The following is an 18,368-nucleotide window of genomic DNA, read 5'->3' on the forward strand; positions in this document are numbered from 1 at the left end:
ATATTCAATTTCTGTCCTATCAGAGGCTGGGTTCCCACCTACACACACTGGGACCAGAGGTGTGGCTTGGCCTTTCTTCACAGAGCCATAAACAGGATGTTATCATTCTAGATATATGAGAGATGTGTGTCATTAATTTTTTTTCAGAGAAATCACATGCTTCTCTTGTGGGATGCTCTGTCCTCTCGTTTTATTATGAGATTTTCCTGAGAATATTGATCAATACGCAGGTGCTTGCAAGCTGCTGTTTAAACAACAGACATATCAGGTGTTTTTCATGAGCTCAATGTTGCCTCAGTGCTCCTGTGTAGATGGGAAAAACTTTGGGATGTGCCCAGGTGAAAGGCAGGCCTGAGACGTTTTGGTTCCTCAAGCTAACAGTTCAGTTGGCATCTACACCCACAAATCCATTCAGGACGTGGTCATTTGGGAACCTCACTGAAAGAACAGAAGATAGACTGGAACACTTCTGTGTTCATCCACAAGCTCTTGTTTGAGTCCATTCAGCTTGTGTGGAAAAACAGCCTGCTTTTATTAGTGCCTATAGCAGTTTTGGCCCCCCACTGATGTGTTTCCTGGCTGCCGCTCGTTTCTCCCCCAAAACAAAGATCAAATCCTGGCTTTCTTCTGCTTCTTTTGAGTTATGTTCAGTGTGTGATATGCTAAGACCCCTTGATCCATGCTGCTTCATTCCTCCTGCAAATCAGAAACAGTGTAGTAAGAGACAATTACTGAGCTAGCAGTACCATGAACCATTGCTAAGGAAGGGTCTGAGCCAAATGGCACCTAAGGTGTTGGAAGGGTTGCTGGGGTTTGGCTCTGCTTGCTCCTGACCACCAGTGGCCTACTGGGAAATCTTCCTGTGAATTAAATGGCCATGTCACCCCTGTGTGTAACTCAGCAATCAGAGGAGAGCCCAGATGGGAAATATCAGGGACAGAGGTTGTGGGATTCCTAAGCACCAGCAGGAGGTGTGAAGAGCCATTCTTTGGAAGATGAAGGCAGCCTGCACTTGAAATAGCAAGCATATTTTGTTGAGTGGCCCAAGTTAAATCTTTGCAGTTATGGGAATAGCCATTCTAGGATTTCTTGTCAAACGCCCTGAGAAGTGTGACTGCTTGTGACCCCTGGGCTGTGATTTCTTTGTTTCAAAAGACTCTGGTGAAAGAGGGGAAATAAATCATACCACCTCCCTGGAAATCTACTTTCCAAACTGTGAACAACCTGTCCTATGCCTTGTTTACAGACTGCACTGTGCATAGAGCAACCGCTCACCCCCTTCCATGTGACCGTGTGTCAGCTTGAGGAAACACGACCCCCTTCCCAACCAATTCTGCCAGCCAAAGCACATGTGACCCTTGAGATAAATTATAAATAGACAAGGGGGCTTGGTGCAGACAAAGTGCAGAAACCCAAAGGGTTAGCTTGAGGAGTCGGCCAGCAAAGCACCATTCGAGAGCCAAGTCAGTCTTCTAGAAGGAGTTCGCGAGCTGTTCTCTGCAGCATCTGTCACCTTCCAGTAAGGATATAACTTGGAAGGAGCCTTGAACGGAGTGATGGATTACCAGACGAGCATCATTCGAGACTCTAATCCCATGGAGAACTTGGAGAAGCAGCTGATATGTCCCATCTGCCTGGAGATGTTCTCCAAACCTGTGGTGATCTTACCCTGCCAGCACAACCTATGCAGGAAATGTGCCAATGACGTCTTCCAGGTCAGTGTGCATCCAAAATGCCTAAGGTGGGGTATGCTTTAAACTTCTTGGCCTTTGCTCAGTAAGATTACAAGCTTCCATCGAGGGTTTAGAGAAGAGTGATCGAGGACTTAGTGATTGAGGGCTTGGAGAAGAGTGATTGAGGGCTTAGTCATGTCAGTGGAAGTTCTGGGAATGAGTGGTCTTCTGTTGCTACAAAACAAACACAGAAGGCCATTTTTACAAGAAGGGGTTTTCCCTTAAATCAGTCTACAACCATTCAATTTGGGCTGCCTGGAATTTATTTATTTATTTATTATTTATTCCATTTGTACTTCGCCCTACACTGAAGTCCCAGGGCAGCTTACATAATGGGGTTAAAAGCCCCATTAAAACATAAAACATTTAAAACCACCATAAAAACATCCTTTAAAACAGTCAATAAAAACATCCATTAAAAATCCTCACCCTTCAGCTGGCATCGATACAGGGGACGCTGGGGGTCACACACTGAAGGCCTGGGTAAAGAGGAAGGTGTTAACCAGGCACCGAAATCCATAAAGGGTCGGCACCTGGTGAATTTCTGCAGGGAGGCTGTTCCAAAGCTTGGGGTCTACCACAGAAAAAGCCCTCCCACGTGCCCCCTCCCACCACACCTTGGCAGCAGAAGGGATCACCAGGAGGACCTCCCCACTTGACCTCAGTGCACTAGCTGGCTCCTTTAGGTAGGTGGGACCCAAGCCATTTAGGGCTTTAAATATGATTGTCAATACCTTGAAATGGGCCCAATAACGAATAAGGAGCCAGTGCAGTTTTTTCAAGGCTGGCGTTATATGCAACCATCCAGGTTGACTCATCAGCAACCTAGCTGCTGCATTTTGCACCAGCTCCAGCTTTCGGACTGTCTTCAAGGGAAGCCCCATGTAAAGCGCATTACAGTAACCAAGACGAAAGGTTATCAGGGCATGCAGTACTGTGACCAGATCCTTTCTGTCCAGATAAGAGCAAAACTGGCAAACCAGCCAGAGCTGCTGATAGGCACTTCTGGCCACCACTGCCACCTGTAATTCCAGGGACAGGGCAGAATCCAAGAGCACCCTCAGATCTCGCACTCGGTCCTTCAGGGGCAACACCATCCAGCACCAGGTGCCCTCTGATCCCCTGGACTTGGGAACCTTCTACCCACAGCCTCTCTGTCTTATCTGAATTCAGCCTCAGTTTGTCACATATGTCATGGAATGTACATTTCTCATCCACAGTAGACACAGAATTTACTTGTTAGCTGGAGCTAGTCTCCAATGAGCATTTTTGAAGTGAAAACACTCCAAAAACTGCTGGTGCCATGACCTGAGTAAATGCTAGGCACTATAGAAACGTTTATTGCAGTCCTAAATTTCAAACTTTCAATTCCATTGTTGGGCTTAGAAGGGAGTAATTTTGCATAGGATGGCACTGTTTGCCTCTAACTGAAAGTGGAGTCCTTCTTTGGAATCCCTCATCCCAATCCCATGCATATTTACTGAGTTCCCAAGGAAGTGCGCATAAGATTGCAGCCTTGACACATGCACAAGTAAGCATGAAGAGAATTGCAGCAAGAGGGCTGTACAAGTGTTTTCCTTCAAGTTGCCTGCTTATCTTCAATATCCCTTATATACTGAACAAAAATCTCTGTTATCTTTCACTGTCCAAGGTCTGAGTCAATCCAAATCCACTCTCCTTTTTTATGGAGATGCAATGCACCTACAGTAGACACAGGTTGGTAAGCATTTGTTCTACAGTACCTCATCTTGCCTGGCCAACCATAAACACCCCTCTTCCTGCAAGAGAACAAATTCCCTCCTCTTATGATAGAGGAATGCTGGCTAGGAACAAGCTGATAAGAACATTTGTCGCTTAGGGGCCCCATTTTACTCCTGACGCAGACTTCCACAGCTGTGTTGTAGCAAGCCTCCAAGGTAACAAAACAACAGGAGTGACAGGGGGAGATAAAATGGCCTCTGCTTACTGGAAGGGACCTCAAAGTTTTCTAAAACATTTACGGCTTGGCAAGCTGGGGAGAGGTGCTTGCTGAAATTGAAGTCAGACCTATCACTGATTGTTTATAACTAAGGGCTGCGTCCCTCAAGGAGGGTCCTCACGTGGTTGTTGTTTCCAGTGAAGAAAAGCTGTATATACAAACAGACATCTGTGTGCGTCCATTTCCCCGGCACACTTGTTTTTTTCCACAGGAAAGTGATACCCTGCCTAGCCCTAGAGCAGAATTGTCTTGTGGAAAAAGATTTCCGAGAATTACCTCTGGAAATGGAGAGATACATAATCAATTTCCTGCTCAAATGGCCAATCCAAATAGAATCTCATTAATACTAATAACAGGCCAGAGGCAGGGGGGACTAATACTAATAACAGACCACAGGCAGATAGACCTTTGGAATTGGTATAGGAGCCAACTGAGGCCTAGACATCAGGCACAGCCCACAGACCCAGCCAAATAGTCCTCCATGTTGCAGATCTGCAGTTCATTTACAGGTGGCAAAGTGTTATGTATCATGGTTTTGAGGGAACAGTTTGTAGAGGAGAAAGATAGGAAGGCAGTTAAATCTTTACCAGCACAAATTCATAAGTTTAATATCTGCTTGCACTTCAATGCAAAGAAGACCCAAACCGTGTGGCAAATCACTTAAAAACAAATAACTTTCTGCACTAAAAAGTACAGACTGCTAAAGTAATTTCTAGTCTTGCATCCACACAGAGTTGGGGATGTTGTTCCTGGAAATGCATTTCTGCATAGATGTGCTTTATGAAGCATGAGGGTACCTTGTCACTCTTTTGTCCACTAAAACCCTAATAGATGCTCAAGATGAAGCCACATCATTAGGTCACAAAAAACTGTCTTTTATCCCGTCTTTTATAGGGATTGTCAAATAATAAAATTCCACTGTATCTCCCCCCTCCCCCAATCATTTCTTAAAGGTAAATGTAGTCCCTTCTGCAAGAACTGGGTCATTATTGATGAATGGGGTGGTGTCACATCATACCATTTGCTAGGCAGACTGTGTTTATGGAGTGGTTTGCTATTCCCTTTCCCAGTTGACCACACTTTACCCCCAGCAACCAGCTATTTAAATATAGGACTTCTGCTCAGTTGCAGAAGTCAAATCACAGTACAGGTTTCCGGTTCCCAGTCTACATGGGATTGGATTGAAAACTGATCAAGGGATCAGAGCACCTGCCCATGGTGGTCTCTTAATGATGCTGACTTGTGGTACATTTCAGGACTGTGATTTTTTCACAGAAGTTGTGGCATTCACTACAAGATGCTATAGCCACTAATCTATATGGATTTTTACAGAGAACTAGACAAACTGATAGGTTAAATTAATGGCAGTTAGCCAGGTAGAATCTCCATGTTCAGGGCAGCCATTCTCTGAATACTAGCTTCTGGACTGGATAACAGCAGGGTATGTATGGTTTTTGCATATCTTTTTCACTAGAGTTCTACAGTAGAAATCCAGACACATAGATAAATATAAAAAATCAAATGAAATCCCATTTTGGATGGAAGACTTGCCTGCAGGCCAAGCTCCATCATCATCCTGGTAGTCTTTGGTTTTTAACCATGAATAGCCAAAATTATCTGATGCCACATAAACAGAGCATGAAGAAGAAAACCATAAAACCAAAAGAAGCAGAAGAGAAACTATTCTTCTGGGTGTTTCCCCCTATTTGTATGTTTTACAGAGTGGGACATTATTTCTTTGCCCACGTGCTGCAGGACACTCTGCATTCCTTAGTTTTGATCCTGAGCATTAGCATATCCTCAGGATCACTACTGGGGTCCTCAGCAGTGGGAGGGGGGAATTGGCAGAAATTGACGTACCTTTGGCACAAACGGAAATGCTGTTCCAGCAGAAGAACCACCTGATTGGATGTATCCTGTTCCATTTATGTTTGTGTTTTATTATGGAATTCAAGGCAAGGTGCAATAATTGAGACATTTCTACACTGCTATTCTTCTCAGTATTGTCCTTCACTCTCCATTTTATCCTCACAACCTTGTGAAGTAGGTTAGGTTCAGAGTGTATGACTGGCCCAAGGTCACCCAGGTAGTTTCCTTGGCAGAGTAGGGATCTGAACCCAAGTCTCCAAGGCCAATATTCAGGCTGCTACCACCATGGTGGCAGTAAGGTTTTCAGGAAACCTACTTCCCAGGTACTCAACAGGGCCAGACCTTGTTAGCTTCAGCAAGTCAGCTGCATCCTTCCAACTGTACCTCATGTGATTAAATAAGCAATCATAAACTAGCTAATTTTGCTTTAAAAAAAATTGCCAGCCCCAATCAAAATGTACTGGCAACCATTCCAAAGTGATTCAGATTGGGGCTGAAGAGTCATGTTTTAATGACAACCTGTGTAACTGTGTTGGGAATTTCCAGTCATTTTGGGAGGGACACTAATTAATCATTCTTACCCATACTTTGGATGGTTGTGATGATGCTTGAATAGCTGGTGGTGGCAGTGGTGGAAGAATAGTTGGGTGAGGCTGACCTTTGACCTTATGTCATATATGGCACCTGCAGGCTGCTAACCCCTACTGGCAAACTAGTCGTGGAACTACCATATCAGGTGGGCGGTTTCGTTGCCCTTCCTGCCGTCACGAAGTCATCTTGGACCGGCATGGAGTCTATGGCCTCCAGAGAAACCTACTGGTGGAAAACATCATTGATATCTACAAACAGGAATACTCCAGGTTGGCATTCCTTGAACTATTTGTCTTCAGAAAAGGGGATGAGGGGAGGCAATCTGCAGCTGATTCAAAAATCTGTGGTGGGAAGGAGTCCTTCTTTGTCTGAGATGGAGAGTGACTCCAAGCCTGCTATGGGTCCTAAACTAGGGATCTATGGAGTGATAGAAAGGGTTTTCAACTGATCAGGAAAAAAATGCCCAGGTCTGCTCTTGTGCTTTGTGACTGTGCAGAAGTCAACAGGTAAAGGTTGTCATGGCTGCCAACAAACATATTTGCAGACCAAACTGCTGCTGTTTAAAGGGTCGGGTAGGTAATATGAAAGACCTTTGCCTGTGGCCCTGGAGAGCTGCTGCCAGTCTGAATAGGCAAGACCAATGATCTTGGCAGACCAATGATCTGGCTCAGTTTAAGACAAGTTCATGTGGAGGTAAAATCAAATGCACACATCCTTCGCCTTGTGTAGAAAATGAAATCTCAGAGAGAAGTTTCTATCGTAGCCTTTGCCAGCTGTTTTTCCAAGTGTGGGGAGAGGAATTTTGGTTGTGTGTGAAGTAGGATTCCATCATATTAGAGCCCAATCTGCATTTTGTGGTGGTTCTGTTTTAACAAATGATGAACTGTTGATCTAGACCAGGGGTAGGGAACCTGCGGCTCTCCAGATGTTCAGGAACTACAATTCCCATCAGCCTCTGTCAGCATGGGCAATTGGCCATGCTGGTAGGGGCTGATGGGAATTGTAGTTCCTGAACATCTGGAGAGCCGCAGGTTCCCTACTCCTGATCTAGACAGCCTGCTACCCCCTACCCCCAAAGTTAATCTATGCATAAGAAGGCCTTGGAAATGCAGATCCAGGGGAAATGGGGGGCTGAGCTTGAGTGTAGTATACAGGCATCCCCATGTCCTTTAACCCATTCCCATCCCAATCTCCATGTCCTTTAACCCATTCCCATCCCAATCAACTGTGTTTTTCTTCATACAACAAACATAGTTAGCTTGTGTGATTCCTTGCTGCAAGTTGCAATGATGGCCACTAGTTTAGAAGATTTTAAAGTAAAGATTAAACAAATTCACAAAAGATAGGGCCAGTTATTAGCTAAATAGACTTTTCATGTTCAAAGGCTGCTTACCCCTGAATTCCAAGACGTTGGGAACAGAGAGTGGCATCATATAAGTGTGACTTCAAAAAGGCATCTGGGTTTCCAATATTGGAATCACAATTGGTAGAACTCCTTGGATCCTGATCCAATTCAGCACAGTTCTGATGTCCAGACTCTAGTGTACCAATGGCAATGCTGTGGCTTTTAATCTAGACAATATCCCCTCAAAGACTCTACATAAATTCATGCCCATTGGAGTCCATGAAAATTGACATATTAGAAAGAGGTCCAGATATAGGAACATGAGTACTGATGGTGTTAGAAGTCACATCCACAGCAAAGAAAGGGCATTCGCTTACCAAAATAACATTATGGGATCTGCAGATACAGAACTTGTTTCTCAGATGCCTTGGCTCACACGGTAGAAAGATCTAAACATAACCTCTTCGAGAAGGTTAATATTAGAGATGAAATGGGAGCTGGTCCAGTTTCTACTGTACTGAGAGATGTCTAGGTTATAGTCTTCGTTCCTTTCTCACATCATGACGGTTATAAACATGAACCCACTTTTATAAGAGTTATGATGTTGGAGCCGAATGAAGACTAGAACCTGAACATTTCTGCATATGTGTTTGCCATGCAAAGGTTTTACACCTACAAAATTGCAAATTGAGAACAAAATAAAATACAGTGGTTTCACGTTTGCATGGAGAGCAGCTTCCATTGAATAAATCCCACACTAATTATTTCTTTGTTCTTACCGAAAAGATAGACAGTAAAGGGAGGAAGGATAGGAACACCTTGTGCTTCTTGAAATACAAGGGGCTATTTCCAGGAGATGTGACACACGATTGCCACAACACTCTGCTTCTTCCCTCATCAGTTATCAAACCACAATTCTACTAGGCATACACACCTCACAATGATTTCCCTCTTTTCATGCTATACTAGAAGCATGGACTCACACTTACTCTGCTAGCTCTTCCATCTGGCATGTAAGACTACCATCCTGAGTATATGTTCCATCAGTGGTCCATCTTTCTTCCGCTTGTCAGTTCTGAAGGCCAAATCCTGTTCTGCTAGCAGAAGCATTCCCCTGGTGGAGTCTCTGCTTGATGCAAAAATATTTTGGATGCTCCTTCTGCTAGAGAAAAGTACTACAAGAAGCAGCCATTAATATGTATGGAAAAATGGCCCCACACCTTTTTTTAAAAAAAGCAAAGACACTTCGCAGTGGGGGAATTTTACAGTGGTGAGGTGGCTGGGGAGGGGAAAGTGTTCCATTCTTTCCACACCAGCTATTTCCCTCATCTAAATCACTCCCCTCAATGTCCTGACCACAGGGCTTCAAATATATGTTTGCCATACAAAGGATGAGTGGGCAGAGGGCTAAACCTTCCCTCGGTCCCGTCACACTCTAAAGCAAATAAACTTTCCCCAGCTGAAACACTACTAAATGTTTTCGCCTGTAAGATAAAATTTGCTCCTCGGGTAAATCTGCTCACTTTGTGCCAGATCCCCAAAGTTGAAGCACTGTATCAATTTGCTTCTCTTGTGTCTTCCTCAGCCGACCCTTGAAGAAAGGAAATCATCCCATGTGCAAGGAGCACGAAGATGAGAAGATCAACATCTACTGCTTAACCTGTGAGGTGCCCACCTGCTCCATGTGCAAAGTCTTTGGAGCTCACAAAGACTGCGAAGTGGCACCCCTCCAAAGTGTCTTTCAGGGGCAGAAGGTACCAACTGAGGCTCAGCCTATGCTTTTCAACTGTCTCATACTTATTTAGGATATACTCATTAGATTTTCAGAGGAATGGTAATGTCTGTGGACCTTCCCAACCACCATCCATGGAACAAATTAACCCTAGGAGACACCCTGTGTGGATTCATGCTGTAGTGGCCTGCACCAAATTTGCAACCATCAACATTTTGAAGCAAAAAATATGCTTTGAAGGACTGTACGATAGACCTTCCAAAATCTCTTCTGCTTCAGACTTTCATGCACTTTCCACACTTACCCATAGTCATTGTTCTGCTGCTGTTTCTGTGCCATTTAAAAAAATCTTGATAGGATTGCTTCTTTAGAGCACAATTCCAGCCAATCAGGAATTGCCCCATGGATGTGATCTTGCTAGCTGATGCTTTAAAAAAATCTCACCCTTCCTCCAAGGAACTCAAGGCAGTACACATGGTTTTCCTGTCCCCATTTTATTTTTTTATTTCCAGTCCATCTTTGGGGGTATGAACTTGGGTTTTCCAGGCCATATTCCAATATCCTAACCAAAACACCACATTGGCTGCCTTTGCTTTATCACTCTAGACAAAACAGCAGCTTGTGATCATATTTGGCTACGTGATCAGCCAAGGGAAGGGAAACCAGACTCAGCTCTTGCCCTGAATAGGAGTGAAGAGAATTAATTCTCATAACCAAAAGAACAGGGCAGACTCTCCATTTTGCCATGGGTGATTTCACCATAATTAAGCAAAATATTAGCCTGATTTCTTTTGTGACTTGGGGATCCTGGGTTTTGCTTGATTATGAGGGTTCCCAAAAAAGACAAAAGTGAGCCCCTACTTTTAGGACATGAAAATGCTGATGAACTCTGCATGCACGCACACGCGCACACGCGCACCCCACCACCACTTGAACTGGCAGTGGTGGGCTAGCTGTACCAACTATCTTTCAGATTTAGGGATTCAGATGGTTCCCTACACAAACTGAAAACCCATTCAATGAAGGCCAAAGAGGGCTTCCCCTCTGTTAGGAAATTTTGGCCCTGGACTTGCATGCTTCCACACCAGGAGGTCTCATCTACCCAACTGGGAATGCAGATGAACTTTCTGGGTGGGAAGGATTTTCTCCTATTTGGACCAAGAGGCCATTGGAGACGCTACGATGTGCTGTGCTGTGCCTTTCAGGAATAGCCTGCCAGACTGAATGCAGCAGGTCTGAATATACTGATGACTGCAGTCCCCAAGCAGTCACTGGAAGGTTATATTTAGTGTCAACAGTGACGAGGAGGGTCTAGGAAAAGCATTCCTAAGAGAGAAGCTGTGTGGGTGAACATCTTTCTCTGGGCATTATGGGTAGGATCTAAGGGGTTTTCCAAGCCATGATTTCTCTTCCAGATTTTAATGCTGTACTGTAATATAGGGTCAAGCGAATCAATTGCATGGTCCCTTTCTATGCATTTGAGTGTTGTTGCTGCTACAACTAATTCTATTTAGAAGAAGAAAAAGAGCTTGGATTTATACCCCACCTTTCTCTCCTGTAAGGAGACTCAAGTTGGCTTAGAAGGCTCCTTTCCCTTCCTCTCCCCACAACAGACATCTTGTGAGGTAGGTAGGGCTGAGAGAGTTCTGAAGGACTGTGACTAGCCCCAGGTCATACAGCAGGAATATAGGAGTGCGGAAACACATCTGGTTCACCAGAGAAGTCTCTGCCGCTCAGATAGAGGAGTGGGGAAACAAACCCAGTTCTCCAGCTTAGAATCCACCTGCTCTGAACCACTGCACCACGCTGACCTTGTTACCCCCAAGCAGTTTCATATGCTTGGCAATGTTTATGAGGGTCATTGCCACACGGTTATGGAATGAGAGAGGATCGACCCCTTAGTTCCATGGTGGCGAACCTATGGCACTCCACATGTTCATGAATTACAATTCCCATCAGCCCCTGCCAGCATGGCTAATTGGCCATGCTGGCAGGGGCTGATGGGAATTGTAGTCCATGAACATCTGGAGTGCCATAGGTTTACCACCACTGCCTTAGTTGGACCTATTGATGTTGCCTGGATGGAAAATGAGCAATGGATTTGCATCTGCCTCAGTTCAAGAACAAGTGACCAGTGTGTTTGTTTTCCTAGCATTTCTTTGTGTTTCCTTAGGAAACCTCTCCCTCTCTTTGAAGAGCACTGAGGGCTGCCTGACCCCATACACCCACATAGTGGGAACGAAACCAGCCCCTCTAAAATCAGACCTACACAAAGTGCAGATCACAGCCAAATTCCAAAATTCCCCTGGCTTCCTTGAATACCCCTTTGGGCCTCCTTGTTTTCCCAGCTGTTCTCTGCTCCCACCATTCTCTAAAGCAACAGCCCAAGTGTTTTCTGTTGCCAGCAGGGAGGCCACTGGACTGAAATCTATTATTATCTTCTTCCCTCACAGACTGAGCTGACCAACTGCATCTCTATGTTGGTGGCAGGGAATGACAGAGTCCAGACTATCATAAGCCAGCTGGAAGAGTCATGCAAAACCACTGAGGTGAGGAATGCAGCGAATGGGCTGAGCTCTCTGAAATCCAAGTGGTAGAAGCGAAACCTAACCTTGAGTAATAGCTGAGGAATGGCATGGGATTTGTAGCCCTTCTCTGAAGCTTGGTGGTTTCCCCCTTGTAAATCTGGGCATTTAAAGCAGGGAAAAGGATTGTTTCCTTCAAAAGGAAAGAGATGGCAGGAAAGGGTCACCTGGTAGGACTTAGGAGTTGAAGATCCCAGGTTCTTATCCAAGTGAATGCTATCAGGAGCCATCTTATAGCCAGGACTGCAGAGTGTGGAGAGTGATGGGAACTTTGATTATTTATGTATGTCTGATGAACTCTCCAGTTAAAATATTTGAGGTGGCCCAGGACCATCATTTCAAGCAATAAATAATAAAAGCAAGACCATGCATTTATTTACCTGTGATCTCTCCCTTGACCTGTATGCCCCCAGTTACACAGGAGTCCATCTCCTTGTTTTGTGTGCCATGCTGAGTCCTCAATTAGTGGCTGCAGTAGTAAGGCTGCTTTACAGAAGAGTAGAGATCTGTTTGAATCACTAAACTATGGAGTAGAGAAGGTGGTGTCAATGGCAATAGGGAGGTGGAATTGGGGCTTTTGGGGTGACATTTTAGCAACATCTATTGATGAGTGTGGGATGTGGAATGGTATATATGGCCCAATCTTGTCAGATCTCAGAAGCTAAACTGGGTCAGTACTTGGAAGCACTGGCGTAGTGCCCAGAGTGTAGGGGGGACGTCTTGCACCAGGCGTAGGCCGGTGCAGGGGTGTGGTGGGGGCAGGGGCATGGTGGGGGCGGGCGGGAGCGCAGGACACACACGTTTCCCGAGTGCAGTTCCCCCTCGCTACGGCTCTGCTTGGAAGGGAGACTTCCAAAAAAGACTGTGCAGAGGAGGGCAATGGCAAACCACCTCTGCTTAATCCTTTAACACACACACTCATAAGCGTGCACTTTCCAGGTGGATCTTTTCCCATAAGTATGGCAGGCAGGCTAGGATGCCTCTTCGCAAGCCTTGAGAGTATGTCTGATCTTTAGTTCCCCTTCCTATGCTCCCTTCTCAACAAACAGCTCATTCCTTTATTTACTCATTCACATTCATTCATTCCCGGCAGGAGAACAGCCGGCAGGTAAAGCAGGCCCTATGTGAGAAGTTTGAAGCTCTGATTGCTGTCCTGGAGGAGAAGAGGAGTGAACTGCTGGAGCGGATCTCCAAGGAGCAGGAAGAGAAACTCGAGTTCATGCAAAATCTCATTCAGAAGTACAGAGAGCAGTTGGAAAAGTCCTCCAAGCTAGTGGAGTCTGCAATTCAGTCCATGGAAGAAGAAACAGGCGCTGCATTCCTCATGGTGAGCCAGAGACCTGGATAGAGTTAGGTGTCCAGGTGTCCTTTAGGGTGGAGGCTGGCAGCTGGGGCTAAGTATATCTATTGAGAATATTTCTATACCAGCTCTTCAGAGTCTTGCTTGAGGCAGTTTGCAGTTTGAGACCATGATATTAAAGCATAAGCCTTTAAAGTCTGCCCATTTCCTTGCTTCTCTAGGCACAGGAGGACTTAGGAGAGGCTTAGGGCAATACCCAAATTTGGGGGGGGGGGGGTGTTGAAAGAAAAAGGGTCTTGATGCCATTAATGAGCCTTACCAATTTGCATCACTCTGTAGCTTTCCAGAAACAGCAGCTAAGGGACCTATAACAAAAGATACAGGAAACCTCCTCTCGAGCCCTTTATAGTTTGAACACAGGATTACAGAATGCACATATCACGCAATTATGCAGTGACCCTGTTTTGCTACCAATGCTGGCATAAGCCATAGTTGAAAGACAGTTGCCTTTCACAAGAACCAGTCCATGGCTAGAGTAAAACCAGATTTCACAGAGGCAAGCCCTGCTCTTTTCCTCTTGCTTTCTTCAACTTACGTGACAGGTTCAAAGAATATTTAACAATACCTAGCATTTATAAAGTGCTCTACATATATTGTCTCTAAATTTTTTGTATGGTAGGTCAGTATTACAGTGAGAGTTCTGAGCCTGACAGGTAGCAGCTTATCTAAGACTCCCTCCCAAGTCCATGGCATAGGTGATATTTGAACCAGGCACTTCCTGAGCCACTATACAACAATAATTGTTTAGGCTTGGTGCCATATTGCCAGTCTGAGTTTGTGCGACACCTAAATTGAGTGGAAGTTCAGATAGTCTGGTTTAGTCTGGGTGGAACCAGAGGTTACTGGCCTGATTTTCAACTGAGCGATCATTGTTTACAAATGTTCTCTCTCCTCTCTCTTTCAGACTGCCAAGCAGCTCATTAAAACGTAAGTGCTGGAACATTTTTTTTCCTGAATTGCATGAATTAGCTAAAATTATGGTTGTTCTCAATAGATCACCAGTTAAGAACATTAGAACAGATCAAAGTCCATCTAGTCCAGCACTCTGCTACTCGCAGTGGCCTACCAGATGCCTTTGGGAGCTCACATGCGGGATGTGAAAGCAATGGCCTTCTGCTGCTGCTTCTGCTGCCGCTGCTGAGCAACTGGTCTGCTAAGGCATTTGCAATCTCAGTTCAAGGAGGATCAAGATTGGTAGCCAAAGATCGACTTCTCTTCCATATGGTTCCCAATGGAAAGCCCTCTATCTAGTTGAAAGCATAAACACAAGGCTCATTCTGTAGCTGCTGAAAACTCAGCCAGGCAGTGTTGTGTAGTGGTAAGAGTGTTGGACTAGGATTTTGGAGATCCTGATATGAAGCTTTTGGGGAGGAGCTTGGGCCAGTCACTATAGGATCACTGTGACAGATTGACTTTTGTAGGCAATGTGCCCCATCTTGGGTGGCTTCCAATTCGACCTCTAATAAGGCCAGCTCAGAAAAAAGAGGTCTTTTAGGACAGAGCAAGTCTCCCTAGCCCAGTTTTGGAGGAGAAGGGGGTCCCTTCTAAATACGCTTTCTGCTTTTCATTCTGTGGCTCTAGGCCAAGGTACACTGGCTTGTATTTCTGGATAGATTGGGCTGCAAATCTGCATTGAATCCTTTTTCCTGTTCTGATTCTTCCACAGTCTTGTAGAGTCATCAAAGGGAAGCCAATTAGAGAAGATTGAAGCTGGTTTTGAAAACATGGATTATTTCACCATTGATTTAGAACAGATCGCAGAAACATTGAGAGCCATCGACTTTGAGGCAGGTGAGGTAATTTGGCCTTCTGTCAAAAGAGAAAAAAATCATTTGAACCTGGAGATTATGGTCTGTTGACACCTGTAGAAAACAGCATTGGCCTAGCAATATTCTCATCTTAATTGGAAAGCTACAATTAGGACACATAGTTTGTTACTGAGGAAAAAGCTGTTCAGACTGAAGGTCCAGAACAAAGTCAGTGGCTTTATAGGACTGGCCCTTGGAGTCACTTGAAATCTGAGGTGACTATTGGAGACACCTGATATCTGAGAACTGCTAACCGTAATACCACTTCATGACTATCTGTAGTGGCGTATCACTTTGTGACTATTTGTAGTGGTAGTGCTCAAACACAGCACATAACAGGGGAGTTCTCTCTTCCTGCCAAACTACCATAGAGGCACACAGAATAGTGTGTTTGGGTGTTTCTGGCATCACTAGTAGCAAGTCTCTGGTACCATATGTCAAGATTCAAGCAGAACACCAAGGAAACATCTTAGGAGTAAATTCATTTCAGCTCAAATTGTCTCTCTGTGGCTAAAATCCATAACCCTGTCCTGCTGTCATAATGTTCTGTTGCATTATGGTGAAGGAAGGAAACAAGATAATTACTTATCAGCAGAATCATAAGCAGGGTTTCTAAATACTGAGCAAGGCCCACTTGACACCAAATACTTTCTGAGAATTCGCAAGTGTGCCTTTTGGGTCTTGTTCTTAAACACATTGTCCCTTCTGAGTCAGAGTAACCAGAAGTGACCCCATGGTAGAAAACAGGGGTCTCAAAGGGACTCAGCTTCCTAAATTATTTTTCTCCCTTCCTTTTAAAGATGAAGACGATGAAGAGCTAAATGAGGAGGAAGAAACAGAAGAGGAAGATGCTCAGGTGGAAGGTATGTAACAAGCCTGAGGAATCTCAAGTTTTTTCCATGCTGAGACATTGCCTCATTCTGCTCTAACTGGATTTGCATTTGCAGTGGCCATGGTTCTTTCACATGGAGATGTACTCCGTGTTTGCTTCTACCACTTACCAGCCCCTCCACCGCCTGTGTGGGGTGTGGGTGTTTGTTTTTGCTTCATAATATTATTGGTAGTCAGTTTTCACTACTAATAAGAAATGATAGAAAATCTGCTAGCAGTGATTGGTTGGGGTGAAATAGTGGGTGGGCAGAGGAAATTGTGCTGGATGTGGCACTTGATGTGGGTGGAGAGGTGCAGAACTCTCCCCTTTCCTTTCCACATTTTTCTAAATCTTTCAGGAAAAAATTATACAAAACCAAGGGAAAGGAACAATCGTGGCACAACTGGGGAAAACTTGGAAGGTTGAAGGAAATGCAACACCTGTTCAGAAGCCAAAATACCGCAGTTTGGGGGAGGGGACTTGGAGCAAGAACATGTGGAAGCAACCTAATTATCTACACACTTTATGAAACATCTGTCTGCACACACCAAAGGGATGCCCAGAAAATGGCAGTCTTATGAGCAGCAGTGGCGTAGGAGGTTAAGAGCTCGTGTATCTAATCCGGAGGAACCGGGTTTGATTCCTAGCTCTACCGCCTGAGCTGTGGAGGCTTATCTGGGGAATTCAGATTACCCTGTATGCTCCCACACACGCCAACTGGGTGACCTTGGGCTAGTCACAGCTTCTTGGAACTCTCTCAGCCCCACCTACCTCACAGGGTGTTTGTTGTGAGGGGGGAAGGGCAAGGGGATTGTAAGCCCCTTTGAGTCTCCTGCAGGAGAGAAAGGGGGGGATATAAATCCAAACTCTTCTTCTTCTTCTTCTCTGACCCTTTCTATAATATATTGGATAATTTTACCTTTGTTGAAACGTCATCACATTGGGAGATTCTTCTTTGTCACTCCACATCAGTGGCTGCCAACTAGTGGAAACAGAGAAACTGACAATGTGATAATGTCACGTCACATGTATGCTATTTTCTATGGCATCTTGATGGCATTTCTATATAATGCTTCAACAGTGAAAATAGCCATTTTCAGAGTCAGGATACAGGGGTAGATCAGTCCCTGAAAGGTTGCTGTTATAGCATTGTCAAGTCACAATGTGCTAATTTTCCTGAATGAAGCTAGTTTTAATAGACCCCAACAAAAAGCCAGGCTTATTTGACTGATTCTGAGATAGTTCTCAATTTCTCACTATGAAACTACCCTTGACAGTTCAGCAGAAATTTAAAGTTTCCCTATTTGGGGGGCGGGGGGGTAACTCCATGCTTTTTGTAGCTGCTATGCAGACTGAGATTTATGCAGAAACTGGGATTTGATAGTTGCATTTGATAGATTGGACTGGAATAGGCTGCACAAAGCATGCCTTAAAACAAACCAGGATTCATCTTGATAGCTGAATGCAACAGCGTAACCCTTCCTGTCTCCTGAATCATGTTCTCTGAATATGTTTTCTTCATCTTCCAGGTTCTCAATAACAAAGCAGAAAGTGAATTCTATGGAGGAAGTTCCTCATGTGCAGACTGAAGGAATCTAGGATGATGTTGATGATGAAGAAGAAGATGATATCAGGGTGGGGGATGGGAAACTCAAACAGAATACCCAAACAAGCAATGGGAAAATCAGGGCAAAATCTCAACTGAAGAAGAATCATTTAGAGTGTGAGGTTCTTAGTAATTCAGAAAGACAACTTGCACAAGACACTTTTATACACGGGTGCAAAATGAAATCTTTCGTACATTTTATAAGCCTTTTTTTACGTAACTGTCATGACACTTGAATATTTTGTAAATAAAAATAAGTGGGGTTTTTTTTTTCATTTTTTGCTTTACAGCATCCTTCCATGGCTTGAAGGATGTTGATTTTGGTTATTAGTTACAGGGATTTCTTTGCACTATGTAGGGCACAGGAAAAAAAGGAAAGTAGTATTAGCCTTGGCTGTTAGTGAACTTCATCAAGGGATGTAATAAAGAATATTATCCCCTGCAATGCCTGTAGTTAAACTTCAGAGATGCCTGTTGGTTTTGATACTGCATATTGTTACAATAAAGTAAATCCCAGTTTAATCTTATTGCCAAAACTGTTTTATTCTGGTGGTGGTGGCAGAAGCAGTGGTTTGGGGGAAAAAAACTACAGAACTCATTGCCCCAAGAATGGCAATGTAGTAGCAACTGATTCAGACCATGTGAAACAGTCATCAGAGAAAATCATGGTACATTATGCTTTTGATTACCAGATGCCTGTACAAATCATAGATATAGAATATAGGTTGTCCTTGGGAGAAAGTTCCAGAGTTTTGGTGCTATGACTATGAAGGCCCCCAAGTGAATCTGTTTTTGGTGCCCTGTACTTGGCTATGGACATGTCCTTCTCTTTTACAATTAAAGCATGTAATCACTTTAGGTGTAGGTGATTCAGTTGGCTGGCTAGGTTT

At 44.3% G+C, this 18,368-nt stretch overlaps 1 protein-coding gene across 1 annotated transcript; it reads left to right on the forward strand.

Annotated features, from left to right (window-relative positions):
- Positions 1 to 1,386: 1,386 nt before the first annotated feature.
- TRIM63 (tripartite motif containing 63) lies at positions 1,387 to 18,000 on the forward strand. Its single transcript, XM_048500875.1, has 9 exons — positions 1,387 to 1,715; positions 6,271 to 6,440; positions 9,102 to 9,270; positions 11,702 to 11,797; positions 12,927 to 13,160; positions 14,098 to 14,120; positions 14,860 to 14,984; positions 15,802 to 15,864; positions 17,402 to 18,000. The coding sequence occupies exons 1-9, from the start codon at positions 1,557 to 1,559 to the stop codon at positions 17,410 to 17,412; spliced, it is 1,050 nt and encodes a 349-aa protein (XP_048356832.1). The 5' UTR covers positions 1,387 to 1,556; the 3' UTR covers positions 17,413 to 18,000.
- Positions 18,001 to 18,368: the final 368 nt, after the last annotated feature.

The sequence above is a fragment of the Sphaerodactylus townsendi genome, linkage group LG06 (genome assembly GCF_021028975.2).
Source record: "Sphaerodactylus townsendi isolate TG3544 linkage group LG06, MPM_Stown_v2.3, whole genome shotgun sequence".
Classification (NCBI taxonomy): domain Eukaryota; kingdom Metazoa; phylum Chordata; class Lepidosauria; order Squamata; family Sphaerodactylidae; genus Sphaerodactylus; species Sphaerodactylus townsendi.

Coding starts and splice junctions, on each gene's coding strand:
- TRIM63 (XM_048500875.1), top strand. CDS start 1,557: ATGGATTACCAGACGAGCATCATTCGAGACTCTAATCCCATGGAGAAC. Junction 9,271..11,701: donor GTGTCTTTCAGGGGCAGAAG/GTACCAACTGAG, acceptor CTTCCCTCACAG/ACTGAGCTGACCAACTGCAT. Junction 11,798..12,926: donor AGTCATGCAAAACCACTGAG/GTGAGGAATGCA, acceptor CATTCCCGGCAG/GAGAACAGCCGGCAGGTAAA.